Source organism: Epinephelus lanceolatus, chromosome 6 (assembly GCF_041903045.1).
Source record: "Epinephelus lanceolatus isolate andai-2023 chromosome 6, ASM4190304v1, whole genome shotgun sequence".
Lineage (NCBI taxonomy): Eukaryota > Metazoa > Chordata > Actinopteri > Perciformes > Serranidae > Epinephelus > Epinephelus lanceolatus.
The window spans coordinates 13,705,998-13,723,214 of NC_135739.1; the positions used below are offsets into that span (position 1 = coordinate 13,705,998).

At 42.1% G+C, this 17,217-nt stretch overlaps 1 protein-coding gene across 13 annotated transcripts in view; it reads right to left on the minus strand.

Moving 5' to 3' along the window:
• Positions 1 to 17,217, minus strand: part of celf5a (cugbp, Elav-like family member 5a) — a 227,054-nt gene that overhangs the window by 38,372 nt on the left and 171,465 nt on the right. For 10 of the 13 annotated variants that reach the window (XM_078168656.1, XM_078168657.1, XM_078168655.1 and 7 more), the window contains exons 4-5: positions 8,378 to 8,506; positions 1,969 to 2,048 (exon numbers count right to left, since the gene is read on the minus strand). In XM_078168656.1, coding sequence (XP_078024782.1) covers positions 1,969 to 2,048; positions 8,378 to 8,506 — 209 coding nt within the window. The remainder of the gene's footprint in view (positions 1 to 1,968; positions 2,049 to 8,377; positions 8,507 to 17,217) is intronic. The other 3 variants (XM_033621734.2, XM_033621727.2, XM_033621739.2) reach the window with 1 other exon arrangement.

A 17,217-nucleotide genomic window follows, 5' to 3' on the forward strand; every position in this document is an offset into this window, starting at 1 on the left:
GACTCTAGTGCGCTGCCCCATGTACACACAACAAAACTGCATTTACATCTAGTCACTGTTAATTAAACATAAATCAAAACACATACATCTAATGTTATTGTGGCTCCAACATACAGCAAATTTCTGGCAAAGAGCTTTTATTTTGAAGTGCCCTGTCCTGCTGTAGACTGAGTGACTAACGGACGGCTACTTGACAGAGACTGCAACCTAGCTCGACGACATGGCCAAACTCATGTATGACGCCAAATGTATTAAACTGTGTGGACCTCGAACTAATGACTAAGAAGAACTCTGGACCCTGTGTACGGACCAGTTGGGAACTGCTGCAGTAGGAGAATCGATAAAGAATAAATCCAATAAGCAGAATCGGTCGTAATGAGATGGTTGCTTATAACAGTTGTCAGGCAATCAATGTTCTTTACAGTATAGGCTGAGTCTGAACCTGTCAGTAATCTTTTTATGTGTTGTTTTATTCATGTATCCATTTTTAATGTATCCAGAGGTGTAAATGAAATGATCATTTATTTATTCATTCCTGCAATTCACTTGTACGTGACTTCTTTCTGCAACTGTGTCTCAACTGCAATCAACATGGACCCAAATGGATACAGGATGTATGGTCAGAGGTTTTTCCAGGATCTTTGCTACATTGATGGACACTTTGCTCTGAATAGCAACGTCCTACTGAGGTGTAATGGCCCACCGGTGGTCCACTAATCTCAGCGAGGCAGGCACACTGTGCCCTCTCCTCCAGCAGCCACAGGATATGAGATGCTGATCAGATTTCTATAATCAATTTACCAGAGCAGGAGGTATAAATCCTGTCCATTCACTCATTCTCCCTCTGCCCCTCTCTCCGTCTCTCACTCTCCCTCTAACTCTTCCTCCCTCCCTTCTGCCCCCTGCTTATAGTTAGATGAATAATTCAGCAGCCAATGTGGTGAAAGGTGGAATAAACAAGTCTATTGCCTAATATCCCGAGAGGCTGCCAAAGAGAGACGAGTGAGGGCAGAGAGCTAGTAGAGATAGGGGGATGGAGCAACAGAGAAGGAGGGTATCTATGGAGAATGGACATCCAGAGTCTTTCCTCATGACCTGCAGTCATTTGCACTTAGATTGACTCAGAGGTTGCGTCAAAATGGCACAGCTGGCTTCTGGTCCTTCTCTCTGCTTTCCTCTCTTGAGCCACACATTGGCAACCATTAATAATGAAATCATACAGTGAAACACAACATCTGTGAGATAGGGTGGGAGAGAGTTCAGGGTCCCCACTTCTCTGAGGCGAGAGTTCCCGAAACAAAAATGAGGATAAAAGCAGAGTATACTTCAAGCCAGTGTATAATATGGGACGTGACTCTCTGTCCGCTTGCCGGATGTCACGGAGAATAACTCTATTCAGGTTTGGAGCGCAGAGTAAGTAGCTTTTATTTTGACACCATCAGGTATACAGGGACCATGCCTAAACATGAGACACATACAAATGAGCAGCACAGCTTCTGCGCTCATAGTAAATCCAATACAGAGAGAATTCAGAGGACATGGTGTGCTTACATAACGAGCAAATGTAATCTCACACTGGAGTTATATTCACTGATTATGTGAGCAGAACTACTGATTGATGACTCACCCGAAATTCAATTATCATTCTAAACAGTTTTATCTGGAAATTAGATTTGGATTTTTTTTTTAAAAGTACTTTGTTAATTAAAGAGACAGAAGGCTATTTCTGGCTGTATCTGTTTTTAAAAATGGAGTATTTATGAGGATGGTTGCACTTTCTATAAATTGATTAAAACTTTAGAGTTGGGGGTGAGTTCAAAACTGAGGGTTTACAGCTCTTAATGAAGAGAGGTGGACTGCACATTGCTATTGTGATTGGTGGTCTGTGTGTACGTGTTGTGCATGTGATGGATGTTGCGTGATGGTGTGTCTATGTTTCTCATGTATGAGGGAGAGAGCTGTACTCACTGGCATGGTCTGGCTACCGTGGAGGGCACTGATTGCAGACTGAGCCTCAGTGTGTGTGGAGAACTTGACAAAGGCGCAACCTGGAAGAGAGAACAGATGCACACCACACACATGCAGGTACACACACAGACACACAGACACACACACGCACAGAGTATATATACGGTAAATGTATTCAATCAAGTGAGTTTAAAAGCCTACGGTATATTAATAAAGGATGTTGAATTGTATTTGACACCACAGAAATCACTGTGCAGCGAGAGGCTCTCATTGCACAGCAGGCTGCCCCACTCTGGGCATTAGGCAGGCAGACAAGCAGGCAGAAGCTGCAGGCTAAAGATTGCACTGATGAAGCAGAAAAGCATGCTATTTAGCACCACATGCCTGTCTGTGCATATTAAACACGAGCTAAACCGGCTAAACTCATAATGTTTTTTAAATAGAAAACCGCTCCATCTGAGAACTCAGCACAGTTTTTTGTTCCCACAACAGGATGTTCTGATCAATATTTGTGAATATGACGATGTCTGTCCAGGAACCACAGGACCAACACTCGCTCTAATGTCCTTGAGGAATGTTGTGAGGAGTAGATAAAGTGAAAACAAGTTGAAGATAGCTTTTGTGGGTTTGTAATGTGATCTGTTGTACATTAATTATTCAACTTTTAAACTGGAGTATGGCCCGATTTTTGGAACTGGATAACTTGACTCAAAGCCATCCACTTTGTAGGGATGGGTATCAAGAACCAGTACTAAATTAGTACCACTTCCTGACTGGTCAGTACTGAAGTACTGATAAGCTCTTGGACAAACTGCGCTCCTGTTGGTATTCATGTATCATTAATGAATTTTAATAAAGCTGGCATTTCCAAATTGCTAACTGTCCTAATGATAATGAAGCTGCCAGCGCCAGGCGATTACGTTTGACATTGTGTAACTGCATGTTTACATTCTGTGCCGTACAGTCACGGCTGACCAGGCAAAACGTTCAAAAGCATGAGCTCACTTAACTCAACTGAAAATTGCATGTTAAGGGGGCAACACCAGCAACCTCATTAAACACCTATTAATGCTGATGGGATTTGTCAAACTAAAAATGTGACTGTCTCCACCTCTCTGAGTCAAGGTGACACTCCTTATCGTTGTAAAAACGATGTGATTATATCACAACAAAAATGTGATTATACTGATAGATATTGCGATTGTGATATCAGTCAGTAGTTTAATGGGAATGGTAATTATTGCATCTTTTTAACTGAAAACAATATAAATATGATGACGATGATGATGATGAAATGTTTGCTGGCGAGCATGTTCCCTTTTGGCTGGAATATGATTTGCAGGATGGCGCATCTCTTCAGCACCACAATGCTTCATTTATAATATTATATTATGACACATTTTACCTTCATCATAAAAAATAGCAGCTCCTGCGACTTGGATATTCCACTTGACCATATTGTGATTTTGATAATATTGATAATAGCTTCAGTTTTAGGCACTTCTATTTTAAAGGTCCAGTGTGTAAGTTTTAGGGGGATTTAATGGAATCTAACAGTGAGGATCACAGATTGCCACCAGCTGAAACTTCTCCAGGTCAGATTTTCCTTAGTGTTCATTGTTCAGGAGGTTTTTATCAGGAGCCAAATTATCCGCAAAGATCTCTTCTTCTCCAAAACAAACGGACCAGGTGATTAAAACCAATAAAAACACAGACTAAAGCAGTTTCACGTATGGATGGCGCTCTGAGGCCCAGTGTACGCTCTGCCGCTCTGAGTGTGAGGTGCTCTGAATAACTACACAGTATATACCAACAGTGCCCCAGATTTACAAATGGTAAATTCTAGAGTTCACTCTGGTGCTTGGAGTGGCTATTTACAAAGGTACCCAGCATGAGCTGTCCTGACAAAATAACTAATTTTGTATTGCTTATGGCTGTTAATATTTTCAACAGTAGGGAAATGACACAGCACTTAACCCTGTTGTAATAACTCTGGAATATTTTCACAACTTTTCATGTAATTTCTTCATTTTTTGCACCAAATTATTAAGAGAGGTACAAGCAAGAGTCTCGATGACTATTGTACTGATTAGTAGTGTCTGTACTGATATTGGCATCAATAAAATACTAACGATACCCATCCCTAACACTTTGTATCCTTTAAAAAGACTCCAAACTCTTAGTACTGTGGGAGTAAGTGCTTGACTTGAACAAATATTAATGCTACTTAAAACAAACTCACAAACATACTGCAAGCAATTTTCAAAACTACTGCAGTACAGTGTCCATATGTACCCATGCCTAAGTAAACATGCTAAAATAGAGATCTACTTGCAAATCATAATTTTATTAGCAACATAATAAGTAACAATAGTGATGCTAGTTGTGTTAAAATATGAATTATACTTTATGCATTTACTGTCTTTATCTATGTTTTCTTTTGGATGCAGAGGGTGGAAGGCAGAGACCACTGGTGCACATGATCAGTCTATTACAAAGATAACAAAAGAACACACACTCTCAATGATACATGTGCACAGATTATACAGTGTTCTGGCATCTGCTCTGGCATCTGCTGTTAAGGAAACCACAACACATTAACTTGTGAAACATGTGAACGTTGAATCAGGGTCTGTTGCAGTGAGGCAGCAGCACTAACTATTGAGCTGCCGTCCCCTCTTATAATTACACCGTATTTCACCTAATTTCATTTCATTTTAACTTTCCTTTCTATTCTTATTTAATCTTTCATACTTTATTCTTCTTATCATCTCTACTGCTTGACCCAGCTGCCCTGCCATTCTTCCCCTCTTAATGGGCTTACCCCTGTGGACACCAGCCAATCAAGATGCCCATTCAGCTGTCAAACCACTACCCCCTGTTGAGATATGGATAGAAAAGAGCTTGAGCTCGGCATGACCTGTACAAGGACTTTGCTACAGTAGTACAAACTATATGCCAATATAATTATGAATTTAACCCTTAACATACTGTGCATACTGCAGTATGCAGTGCTTCTGCTTTTTTAGAATAAACGAAACAGGAGAGTGTAGCTGTAATATTTAAACTTATAGTAATCATATTGTTGCACATAATGGTGCACAAACAGGATGATGAGCAAAAACAGATTTGGGGTTTGGCATGTTTTATTTGTTTAGGCTTTTATCAGAAAATAATAAGCAAATATCACAAACTATTAGAGACATCCATCAGCAGACAAAGATGACTATGTTTGGAGTCTGACATTTTGAGTGTTTGAACACACAAAGATGACAAATATATTGTAGAGCCACATCCAAAGGTGGAAGTTTAAATAAAAACACCAGAGCGTAGCAATACTCTGTTATATAAATAAAAAATAAAAATCCTGAATTCAAAATATTACTTGAGTAAAAGTACGCCAGTATCAGCATCAAAATAAACTTTAAGTACAAAAAAAAGTACTTATAATGCAGAATGCATCACTTTAATGTGATTTTAACTACTAAATATAGGGATGCACTGATTTGACTTTTTTAGTCCTAATACCAATACCTGGGTTCTGGGTATCAGTTGATACCGACCACCAATCTGATATCAGTGTTAATAATCTGTATGCCTCGCTGTGTGGTAGTGACTGGATTCATTCTTCTATGTGCAACGAAATATCTGGCTTAACTTTTTCCTAACTTTATAAGATGAAATGTAACAAAAACACACAATTTTACTGAGTTGTAATTATAAAAATAATGAGTTGGACCAGCGCCTTGGGTAAACATTTTTCAAAAGTAACAGGAATTGCAATTTGAGTGTAAACCCTTTAAATGCAGCAACAAATTGGTCAAAACATTAACAGGAATTAAAATTCCAGTATAAAACAATAAAACTGCATAAAATAAGAACAAAATGCAGTCTACTGGCATTATGGTGACGCATGACATGGTATGCCAGGCATGACATTAAACTTTTTCTTTTCTCATTGCCCTGTTTAATTTTTTTTGGCTTGTTTTTCTTGGCACTTGGCCAGTTTGGGTGGTTGAAGGCACATTTTTAGCTGAAAACAAGACAGTGGGTTATTATTCTATTGTGCAGTGTGTTTGAGGTCAAAGTTGCCACACGGTCTTCATGCTTCATCCACACACTCTTGTTACAGCGTAGGAAAGCACGTTGCTATCACCTGACAGCGACAACTTTTTTCGGCTCATTTTCTGTAACTACTGTAAAAGCACCATGGAATCAATAAGTTAGCCAGCTAGCCACAGGTGAAACGGCAGTTTTGGATGGAAGAAAGAGAGGATCACCTCATCAGGTTGTTAGAGGAAAAGCCGTGTCTGTATGACACAAATGTCGGAACAGGTGCCGCTGCAATCACAAAATTCTCCATAGTAATCTAAACTGATAGAGAATTTTACAAACTATTGTTATCGGTGAAACTTGACTCTGATATTGGCCAATAACTGCAGAGGTTCGACCAGTCTTACGGGGATGTACATCTACAATCGGAGCTGAAGATGGGAGAGGAGGGTTGCGTTGAATGGAGCAAAAAGGAGCTGATCAGTGTCAACAGCTCCACAGAAAGAAGGTCTCTCCTGCTGTGTACTGAGATTAAAAGACCTCAGTGTACTGTTCTTTATTTTAACATGTATTGACATGTTGGCAGCAACAAGGCCGGCTCATGCCAGCTCTGTAAACTACAATAAGGCAAAGTGAAGTCCTTGACTGGGTAACTGACAGCCACTTCCTGTTTCAAATTAAAAGTCCTCAATCCAAAATAAAGCTCTTTGGCATTACATTCACAGCTCATCCATGTACTAGGTTTTGACCTAGTCTTGTTAACTACTGGTCTTGTTTAACACTTGGTGGTGAGACAGACTAGCACATGAAGATCAGCTAGGAAAAGCTCTGCTTCAAGAATTCAGTACGCAGTTAATTTTCAGATAGCTTGCCGGATCGCACAACTGCAAGAGGTGTTACACTCTCCCAAACACAGAGTTTACCTTCCCTGGACAAGTGTTAATGTTGAGCCCTGTAAAACTCACATGTAATTAGACATTAATATAGAATTGAATTTAATAGATCGGCTGCTGTCATAGATACCCAATCCAGCTATCTAAATCAGTATTGGGCTGATATCAGTCTCATATTGGTGCATCCCTACTTTAATTTCTGCTGGGTGGCTTATTCTACAATAAAGCATCAGGATTTATTTGTTGATTTTATTTTGTATAAATAATGTAAATCTGCAAAGTAATTTAAGGTGTCATATTAATGTGGTGGAGTAAATACTACATTATTTGCCTCTCAACTGTAGTGGACTGGAAGTACAAAGCAGCATAAAATGGAAATACTTGAATAATGTATTCAGGTAAATGTATTTAGTAACTTCCCACCACTGGCGACTTCCCTCGGCTGCCCCCATCCTCACAGTGGGGTCACTTGAATCGTTTTGACATCCATCTTTCCCTTCTCCTGCAAACCACTGCAGAGTCAGAATGCTCTGGCTTCAAACCCCCTTAGATATAATTCCACAACAATTTCCATAAGCGCTGGCTGGGGAATAGGCTTTAGGGACATGAAAAACCACTAGTCCCTTTGCTCTTAGCTGCATGTCAGAGGGAATTGACGTCTCCAAAAGTTTTTGGCTGTCTTAAAAAAAGGCCTGCAAGATATCAACACTACAGTATTCGGGTTACAGTTACAAAAGGCTTCATACTAACACCGCAAAAAAAAGGGTAACAGTAAAGAAATGATTGCTTTGTAATGTAGAGGATCCTCTTTCAGAAACAAGATACATGCTGAGGAAGAGATTGTGATGGCAAAGTCAGCATTTTCAAATTACGAGCATTTTTTGAATCATTGCTGCATTTAATGGGATTACAATTACTCATAACATGGGGTGTCTTGTTTCGCTGGTGGCTATCATATAATGGGAGAGTCCTGGTCTTGTATCCGGCTGTTGGATTTTATCACAGATTATCCCTTTAGCTACCCAAAACTCCTGTTTTCAAACAAAGAAAAATATATATTATTATTCCTTTTTTAAATATAACAATATTTTAAAATACTTAAGTCTTTGAGGGTGTGCTGCTACAAAAACTGACAATAAAACTCTCTACAAAGTGAACAAAAGGGGAGAATAAAACTAACCAATTATCCACTTAACTTTTCTCGTAGCTCCTAATAATGGAAATCAGACATCAATCAAACAGTATTTGACTCACTGAGCTTAACTTTTTTGTCACTGCCTGCAGCCAAGTAGCACATCAAGCAGTGCGGCGTGAAAATGTTTGTAATTGTGCGCTATTTGACCCAGATCTGGTGCGTATGTCACATATATTTTATATACCCCAGCTGACGTAGACACTCACACACACTGTCACATCTCTGTCTGTGACCTAAATAATGCTGACAACTATGTCATGGCTCCTACCTTTGCTGTTTCCGTCAGGACCTCTTAAGACCGTGCACTCCTCGATGACTCCGTAGGGTTCGAAGAGGCGGTAAACATCCTCCTCCGTCTGTTGTTTGTTCAGCATCCCGACAAACAACTTCCTGTCTTCTGGAACAAACAATGAGACAAAGGGTTAAATTATAACTTTGACCTCAATTACTGAACTAATTTGAGAACGTACAGTAGTGAAACCTCATCATTGTTAGTAAAATCAGGGTTTAATTCAAGAAGAAGAAGAAGAAGTCTCTTTTTCCGCAGAAGCAAACACAGATATACGTTCACACAGCCTTGGTTTGTTTAGCGCCAGTTGGGCCTGAGTCACATTGTATTATCTCCTTTCCAAGACTGATAATTTTAATCTCTTGTATAACTGGGTTTAGTCCCATATGGGCACATATACTGTAGCTGCTGGGGGTAAGTGAGTGGTCAGGGGCTGGGGGGAAGAGCAATGGGAAGACTAATGAAGAGGTTTCTCACACACACACACCACACATACACACACAGGCACGCACACAGGCACAGACACCCAAGACAATGAGAAAGTCTTTGGTCCTTTAAAAGCACCAGGGGCTCCAGGCAGCTCCAACCTCCTACACACCACACTGTACTGGCTGGAAACTCGTGCTCGCTCCCTCTTTTACCCACTCTCCGCCTTGGTCTCTTTCTCCCCTCTCTCTTTTCTACTTTTTCTTTTTCTCTCGCTGATTCTACATTTTTCAACCTCATTCTTTTTCAACTGCCTCCCTCCCTCCCTCCCATCCTCTCTTTATCTCTCTCTTACTCTACTAATTGCTGCTGATCCAGTGTTTTTTGTGTAGCCAAAGAAATATTTCAGTATGCTCTTCAGTGAACAATGGCATGTCTCTCCTGCGAGCAACGAAGGCTCTGAGACATGCCATGAATAACGCTGACTTTTCAATAGATAGCCTGTATGCTATTGAGTCCTGTTAAATGCTGTGGGATCTGATCTTTACCTTGACCTGACACACTGTGTTTACTGATGTACTCTGGCCTTGTATGATTAATGCTACAGTGCAGCGAGTCTCTGCTGGCAGCAGAGGCACTAAAACCTTCCCTTTATACAGATTGTTTCTCCAACTCTGACCCGCTAAGTCACAGTGGAGAGACTGAGTGAGAGACAGGACTAGCAGGCCGCTGCTGAGAAGAGGTTGAGAGCGGCATAAATCGCTGCCAGAGGTATTGCACAGTGTCAGGGTGACCTGTGACGACTACTGAGTGTGTCGTGTTGTTGTCGTTCCCTGACCCAGACACAAGCCGATACCCACATTCCTGCAGCAGGCACGGCAGCGAGTGCATGTGGACACGGCGCCCAGCCAGGGTTTCAGCACTCGGCAGCACCAATGATGCACCTTTAAAATAATCACCCGTGTCAGAGTGTTGTCTAGGGAGGGGCGTCCCTGGTGCTGGCTCCTTATTGCAAGTGGCAGGATCAGAGGCTATGTATCAAAACGGAAGTGATGCAATGTGACATCTGTCAGGGTGGATTGGAGAGCATTTATCTGCAAAAAAAGGAAAGCCCTGAACTGGAAAATGAAAGGCCAAGATGGGCCTTCCTTTTGCTGGAGGGAGAATATAAATTCTGAGGTTGGATGGGGGAGATGAGTCGAGAAAGGGGGGAGGGGCTGGACTGCACAAATTTCCATGAATGCCGCCAGACCACATCTCATCTACGCTCCTGTATACGGCTGGAGAGCCACACACAGCACACAGAAGAGAACTGCAGCCACCCTCTGCGTTCCTCCTGGCCATTCTTTGGCTGCAACTCCCTTCTTCAAGTAGATGATGGGGATCCGACAAGTTTTGAATTAATGCATGACCCTATCAATTTCATGAGCTGCACTACGACGATCATACTGTGAACAGCTCACATGTGGCATGTCTTAAAATACGACACCACATCCATCCTTCAGCTGAAAGACTGCTAACTGGCACGTCAACTCCAGTTGAAAGGAATAATATTTATAAGACTCCAAGTATAATGGGATTATTGGCTACTATACATCACATCCCTGTGTAATATTAGTTCACAGTGAGCTACACAAAAGCCTTACACACTGGAGTCATGTTCAGTCTGCCGGCTTTTTGCATCTGAAAGAGCACCTTACCTGAACATACATGCAGGAGTTGACTGTAAGAGAGATGTGACTTTATATGAATTTTGTATTTTCAACAGTAGCATTTAGTGGGAGTTCCTCATCTGTGGCTGAGAGAGAGATGGAGTGTATGTTCCGCAGAGTGACTGTGCTTTGAAAACAAGCTAACAACACATGAAAACAGATCATCTAGAAGATCTGTTCCACCGTCTAGAATTCTGCTGTGGCTGCTCTGAACTAAAATGCTACCTTGGGAATTCAGGTGTTGTGTTCGTCGCCAATAGAAACATTATCTCATTTATCTACAACACTGCTGCACAGGCAGTGTGCAAACAGACACACAGAGAGTGCAAAACACCTACAGTCATCTACACATATCTGAAGGGGGAGGGGAAAAAGAAGCAAAGGAGAGGGGAGGAAAAATTACATGCACAAACGAGGATACCCTCTCACACCCTGACACTTAGGATCACAGATGACAGATCCCCCAACATGGACACACACATAGTTTTCACATGCCACTGTTAACGATCACGTAACTACAATACATCAACTTTTCTTAAGGGCAGCTTTTCTTTAGAATAGTGCTGTCTGGTTTGCGTTTTTCAGAGTATAATACATGCATACAAAACTATCAGCTAAGTGCAGTCGGCAGAAGAAAATGCTGGTAAGGTACACTTCTGCAAACCACAGATACGTTACATTTTCATGTTTCATAACCATCACATCAAGTATATGAGCTGACTTTGTCATTGGGAGGTGGAGGGGATGGTGGATGGCGTGTCACCGAGGCGAGACGCCTGCCAAGCTGCAGACCACTGTTCCACAGACACACAACAAAACCAGTTGTGATTTAGCAAGTCATTACTGTGTCTCCGGCAGCTGTTTCGCCACTGAATGTGAGTGTTTTGCAGAAGCTGGTCGCTGTTTTTCCAGCAGGGATAGTGGCAGGAAAAGTGGTTGTTTTATACTTGAGACACTGCTGCTTTTCCTGCCAGGATTGTGCCCCCAAATGGAGTATTTTAGGCCGGTTTTGTGCCGAAACCTAACCACATGTTAACCACATCTTTGTTTTAATGTATCCGCTACATAACAACCTGCTAAAGTAACGTATCCGTGGTTTGCAGAAATGTACAAAGCCAACATTTTTTATGGTGATTAGGTTGAACTGCTGCAACTTTAACTAGTATTATTAAAGCTGACTGGTATTGTTGCTAACGTCCATCCATTTGCCTCTGCCACACAAGCAACCTCGCACTACCCTTAGCTTTCAACACTTTATCTGATTTAGGTTATGCTGTTAATGGCAGCGCTTTCAATCGTCTGTCCAAGCAGTTACACTCCTATTTCAATCAATCCAGCTGTCTACACAGGCTGTGTGACACCTCGCTATGTAGGCTGTGTAGACACGGAGCTGCTGCTAGCTTGTGCTGTAGCTACTGCTATCGCTGGACTAGTGGCTACAGCTGCATTACAAGCCGCAACATGCCACCAATAATCCTGCTTCATCTGTTTGTTATTCTACTGAAATGCAAAGCTGGGTATATATGATATTTGTCTGTAAAGAAAAAAGACATTTGTTGTCTCTCGCTGTGGTTCCCTCATCAGCTAGCGTGTTTACACAGATTCTGAAATCCTGATCTTTATCCTAACTTATCTCTACTGGAGTTCTGGCCAATTTGTTCCAAGGACATCAACTTTAGCTAGTTTCTGCAGACACGTGGACTTCTCCAAGCTCTTTACAATCACTCAAGAGCATTCATCCTTGATCTGCAATTCAATCTCACCTCAGTATTTCTCTGTACACTCACGTCTATACCTCACTGATGCAGTACATTCACTTCATGCAGCATATTATCTCTCTGCCAAGTGGCATGTGCCATATGAAGGGGAACTGACCCACTAACAAAGATCTGCAGCTGCATGTGTAGTCCTTAATTATAGCTTAGTAATGTATATAATATATACATAATGTTAATAAAAGACGGATTAGTCATTTGACAAGGAAGCTACTTTGGACTGGAGCATTAAGCAAAAGTCAACTGTCATTAACATAATTAAAAGTAAGTCATGAAAAGAATGTTTCTGATTGAATCATGTTTTCAGCTCAGTGAATTGAACTGTCAGTCACACGCAACCCTGAAGCACTCTGCAAAGCTGAGAGGTTAAAACATGATTAGCAGCAAATGCTGTTTTGGAAGGCTCCTTTCTCTTTCACAGCCTTCAAAAAACGGCTGAGTCATCTCTCTGCTCCCGTTACTCACCTGTGGTAAATGGTGTCTACTGTATAGATGAATACGAAATAAGACAAGAAATTATGAGTTGTTTTTTTCCCAGCTTACATCACAACACACGGAGCCTAGTGAGCATGAACAGCATCCTAAATTGGAGCGCTATAGTGTTAACAGGGAATTGCCATCACCTAAACAATTCAGGGCTCTAATAAACAGCAGCAACTTAACTGTGAAAACTGTGCAGCATGCTGGCATTAAGATGCATTTACAGCTCACTGTAGCAGAGTACTGTATGCAACTTCATTGTGACACACCACGGCTATCCTGAAATTCACCCCCCATCATGTTTAATTTACTCTGTGTTACTAAACAGATGCTTGTTTGGAATAAATGCATTGGAAATTAAACTCTGGAATAATGAAATGGCAGTGTGCTGCCTGGTTATACATACTGAGGATTACTGGGTCCATTTGGACCCTCTCTAATCAATATAAGCTTTTCAGTATGAGCACATTGGCCTCGTGTGAAGCCTTTGAGTCACTGCGCAAAAGCAACTTATATCAGTAATATTTCATATCTTAATTCCTCATGCTGTAGTCTGACCATTACAGCGTGCGCATGACAAACAATAGCACTGTAATTCCTTCCCTGTAAATGTGCCCCAAATCTCTGCACAATGCCTTCTTTTGTTACATAATGTTTATTTCCCCTAGAAGTTTGAGGGATCTCCTGTCCACACAGCACACTGTATAGACTTTCTGCAGCACAGTCCAGAGACTTATTACTGTATGCTTCGTGATTACAATGCAGACTGCTGAGGATTGACAGTGAAATGAGACTTATTGAATAGCAATGGGGGCAGAGTAGTTTTTGGAGCAACAAGAGAGAGAGAGAAAAGGAGAGAGCTAGAGGAAGGATAGATGTAGGGAGAGCATAAGAGAGGAGGAGGACAGAGGGAGAGAGTGAGTGTGTAGGAGACTGAGAACTGTAAGTTGATGTGCATACAGTCCTGCAGTCCTTGATAAGCCAGGATGGATGAAAGAGGTGCACCATTGGAGTTGGTAAATCATTGTCAGGGGTGGGGAGGATGAGGCAAGGGAAGGGTGGGAGGAGACTGAGAGGGGGAGGGATGGGAATGGGGGGTGATGCGGGGAAGGAGAGCATACCGACTGCCTTAGGTGCTCTCTGGTTTTCAAATTCCCCCTTCTCTGTCTGTCTCTTTCTCAATCGTTGCAACAGCAAGGGTGTGGGGATGGAAGGAAGGCGAGAGATATTGTGACAGAGGGAGAGGGTGTGCGATAGAGAAAAAGCACTTGTCAGAAGGATGGGGAGGTTGCTATGACAACTACTTATACAGCGGGCTGTCAGTCATGTTTCATTGGAGTTTGGAGAGGAGGAGAGGAATGAAGGGAGGAGAGGAGTTAGGGAAGGAGGGGTTGGGGAAGGGTCATTTCTCCATCTGTCTGCCGAGCCGGAGTGTAAATTTGACTGTCAGGCTTGGAGATAAGGACAAATTATGAACAATATTAGCTGGCCGATAAAAGGGAACAATAATGAATGGATAAATATATTAAAACCAAATGAGATAGCATCCAGGCAGAAACAGGGGCCCTGAGAAGCCATCCAGGTTTTCTCATTTGGAGGGGAAGATAAGAGCTGGAGAGAGGCTGTGAGGAGGGGAAAGATCCACTGTATTAGAGCTAGCTACTGTAGCGTACTTCCTTGTCAAAAGAGAGAAAGAAAGAATCGAAATCACTTTGTAGCCGGAATACCAAACGTTGTGGCTTCCTCTCCCTCTCCTCACGAGCCTATTATACTTCTCCAATGAGCAGGATGCCACACAATAACAATGTCAGCATGTGTTCAAGCATAAAAAACACAGACAGAATGGAATGAAATTAATTAACCCTAAGAGATCACAGTGCTTAGCCAGTGGAATTTAATCCAATTTATTACATATAGGGATCTAACTAGGGTTGTGTTTGCATTAATGAGATGGTGAGTATGAAAGTGTGTGTGCACATGTACAGTAGTGTGTGTGTGTGCCCTGTTGTGTATAGGTGTGCTGAGGGCACCCTTCCCATCCTGTGTACAGTAAGAGATCAGTGATAGAAGTGGGAGAGACCGACGAGGGAGGGAGTCTGAGGTTTGGCACAGCCTTAGGGTGAGAAAACGCTGCCAAATTAACTCCTGAATAATGAGCCTTTTATGTGCTGCGTTATCACTGGCGAGAGGACGGACATGTATTTTGTCATAACGCTGGAGCCACTTCAGACAGAACCCAGTTGGTAGGATCCACCAGCACACCTTCAACTTAGAAAGAAATGTGGGTTGATAGAATAGTTTGTTTACCAATTTCCAAAGTAAATTAGCACTCCTGTGTGTATGCGTTGTATTTGCAGCTGTCCTTTGAAGTTTGCATGCTAACCCACAGAGTTGACAGCACAAACTGTAAGGCCTACCATGCACTGGCCCTAATGAGGTAGCTTATTAGTGCTGTTTCCCTCACAACTTCGGAGATGTTGCTTGGAAACAACGTTGCAAAGAAAACAATACTGTAGTTCCCACCAAAAAGCCTTCAAACCCAGTGCTCCCTGTTGTGCAATTTCAACACCAAAGCAACACAGTATAGACTTCTATTAAAACATATAGGACTGGATAAAGAATGGAGAGAAAATTAGAGGGTGGACCCACATTTAAAGACTACATTTCACTGTGATGCTTATAAGGGTTGCCTGTAAAGTCCATGTTCTGCATATATTCAGTTAATATTTCAATGTAGACGCGTTCCCTTTCGCAGTAGCTACAGGGACCCGCTTCTTTTAGCTCCTACGGTGACACCAGCTTGATTTCATGTCATAGTTTCATCATTTTGGTGTCAAGGCTGCTCATTGGCAGCTCGGCTGCAACCCATAAAAGCCATCAGTAAAAATGCCATTCAACGCTGTGTAGAGGGCCTTGATAGCCATGCTGCAGAAACAGCGCATCCTTCACTAAGCACCCCTCTGGGATGGATTAGGCTTCACTGCTTTCACATACATGTAAGTACATATAAGCACGCTGACACAAGGTTGCTCATATATGCATAAACACTGTAAACAGGCAGCCAACACACAAAGTAACCATAAAATGATATTCACACACACACACTAACATACATACAGGCTGTCAGAGAAATAGAGCAGCTTGCAAATATGAGTAGCTTTACCACACATACAGAAACCTATACAGTACATGTTGTGCTATATACATACAAATATACGGTATCAAGAGGCAAAGCACTTTCTACAAACAAACATCACTGCAGTGGGAGGTTGCGGTTGGTAACTGTTGCATCACAAGCCCTATAGCGTATTAGTCAGGCCAAAAGAGCTTGAGATCAAACTATAATGTGTTACCGCACAGCAGCCTCACGGGAAGACAGCTTCTGCATTCCAACCGTACACATTTCCTCCACGCACACCGACCGAGTCGATTCCATCTCAGAGGGGATTTGGAGACCAGTGATCATGAATTCTCTCTGTGCCGCTGGCAGAAAGGATGATGGATATTGTATATGACACCTAAAAGACACACACATCTGTACACGCACGTCCGCGTGCACACACATGTTGGTAACGTACATATGAAAACACAAAATGGGCATACAGGACCTCCTGTGCGTCACTCAATATTCTCCAAAGAGCTCCACATATTTTATGCATCAGTGCGATCTAATGGCTGCTCTGGTGTGTGCTGCGGGCCGAGGGATTTCAGCTGCATCTTGACCCCTGCTGGAAGCCTTAAACATACAATTACAGCCCTCTGACTTCCCTAAATGCTCTATGTAAAGCCTCTGAGGTGTGTAAGTTGAACTGTTGGCGTGCATGTGTGTTTAGTGTGCTCCTTTCTTTTCTCTCCCTGTCTGTACAGTCTTTTCAGCTCGTAGCCCTGTCGTCAGCCTCCATAACGCCCCCCCCCCCCCCCCCCCGCCCCACACACACACACACCTCAGAACAGAACAGCTGAAAGGAGAAGAATAGAAGGAGAAATTGCTTAAAATATTTTATCTCCACCATATACGTCTCAGCAAATTTACACTCAATATGATAACAAATGTGAAATATTACTCACAGCCTTGTGTCGAATTCAGTGTATTACGGCTGCGGTCATAAATCCTGAAACTGCTGTGCAACGTGTATACGTAGCTACTGTATATAAACATTTACAATATGGCAGCGCTATTTATATTGTCTCCCTTCATAATGCCATCTGAAGGGCACTTTGGCATCCGTTATGATATGGATTTTCTTTCCCCCATTTTCCTCTATCCCATTTATTGCCATTCTTCTTTCCCGTCCAGATTGTGCTTCTATACAGTAGAATGGGCCTTTTACCTTTGGCAGTATTTAACACAGCGCTAGCCTGTTTCTTAATTATTTTCTCATCGCTCCACTGACACTGATTCATGAGGGTAATGTTGGACACACCC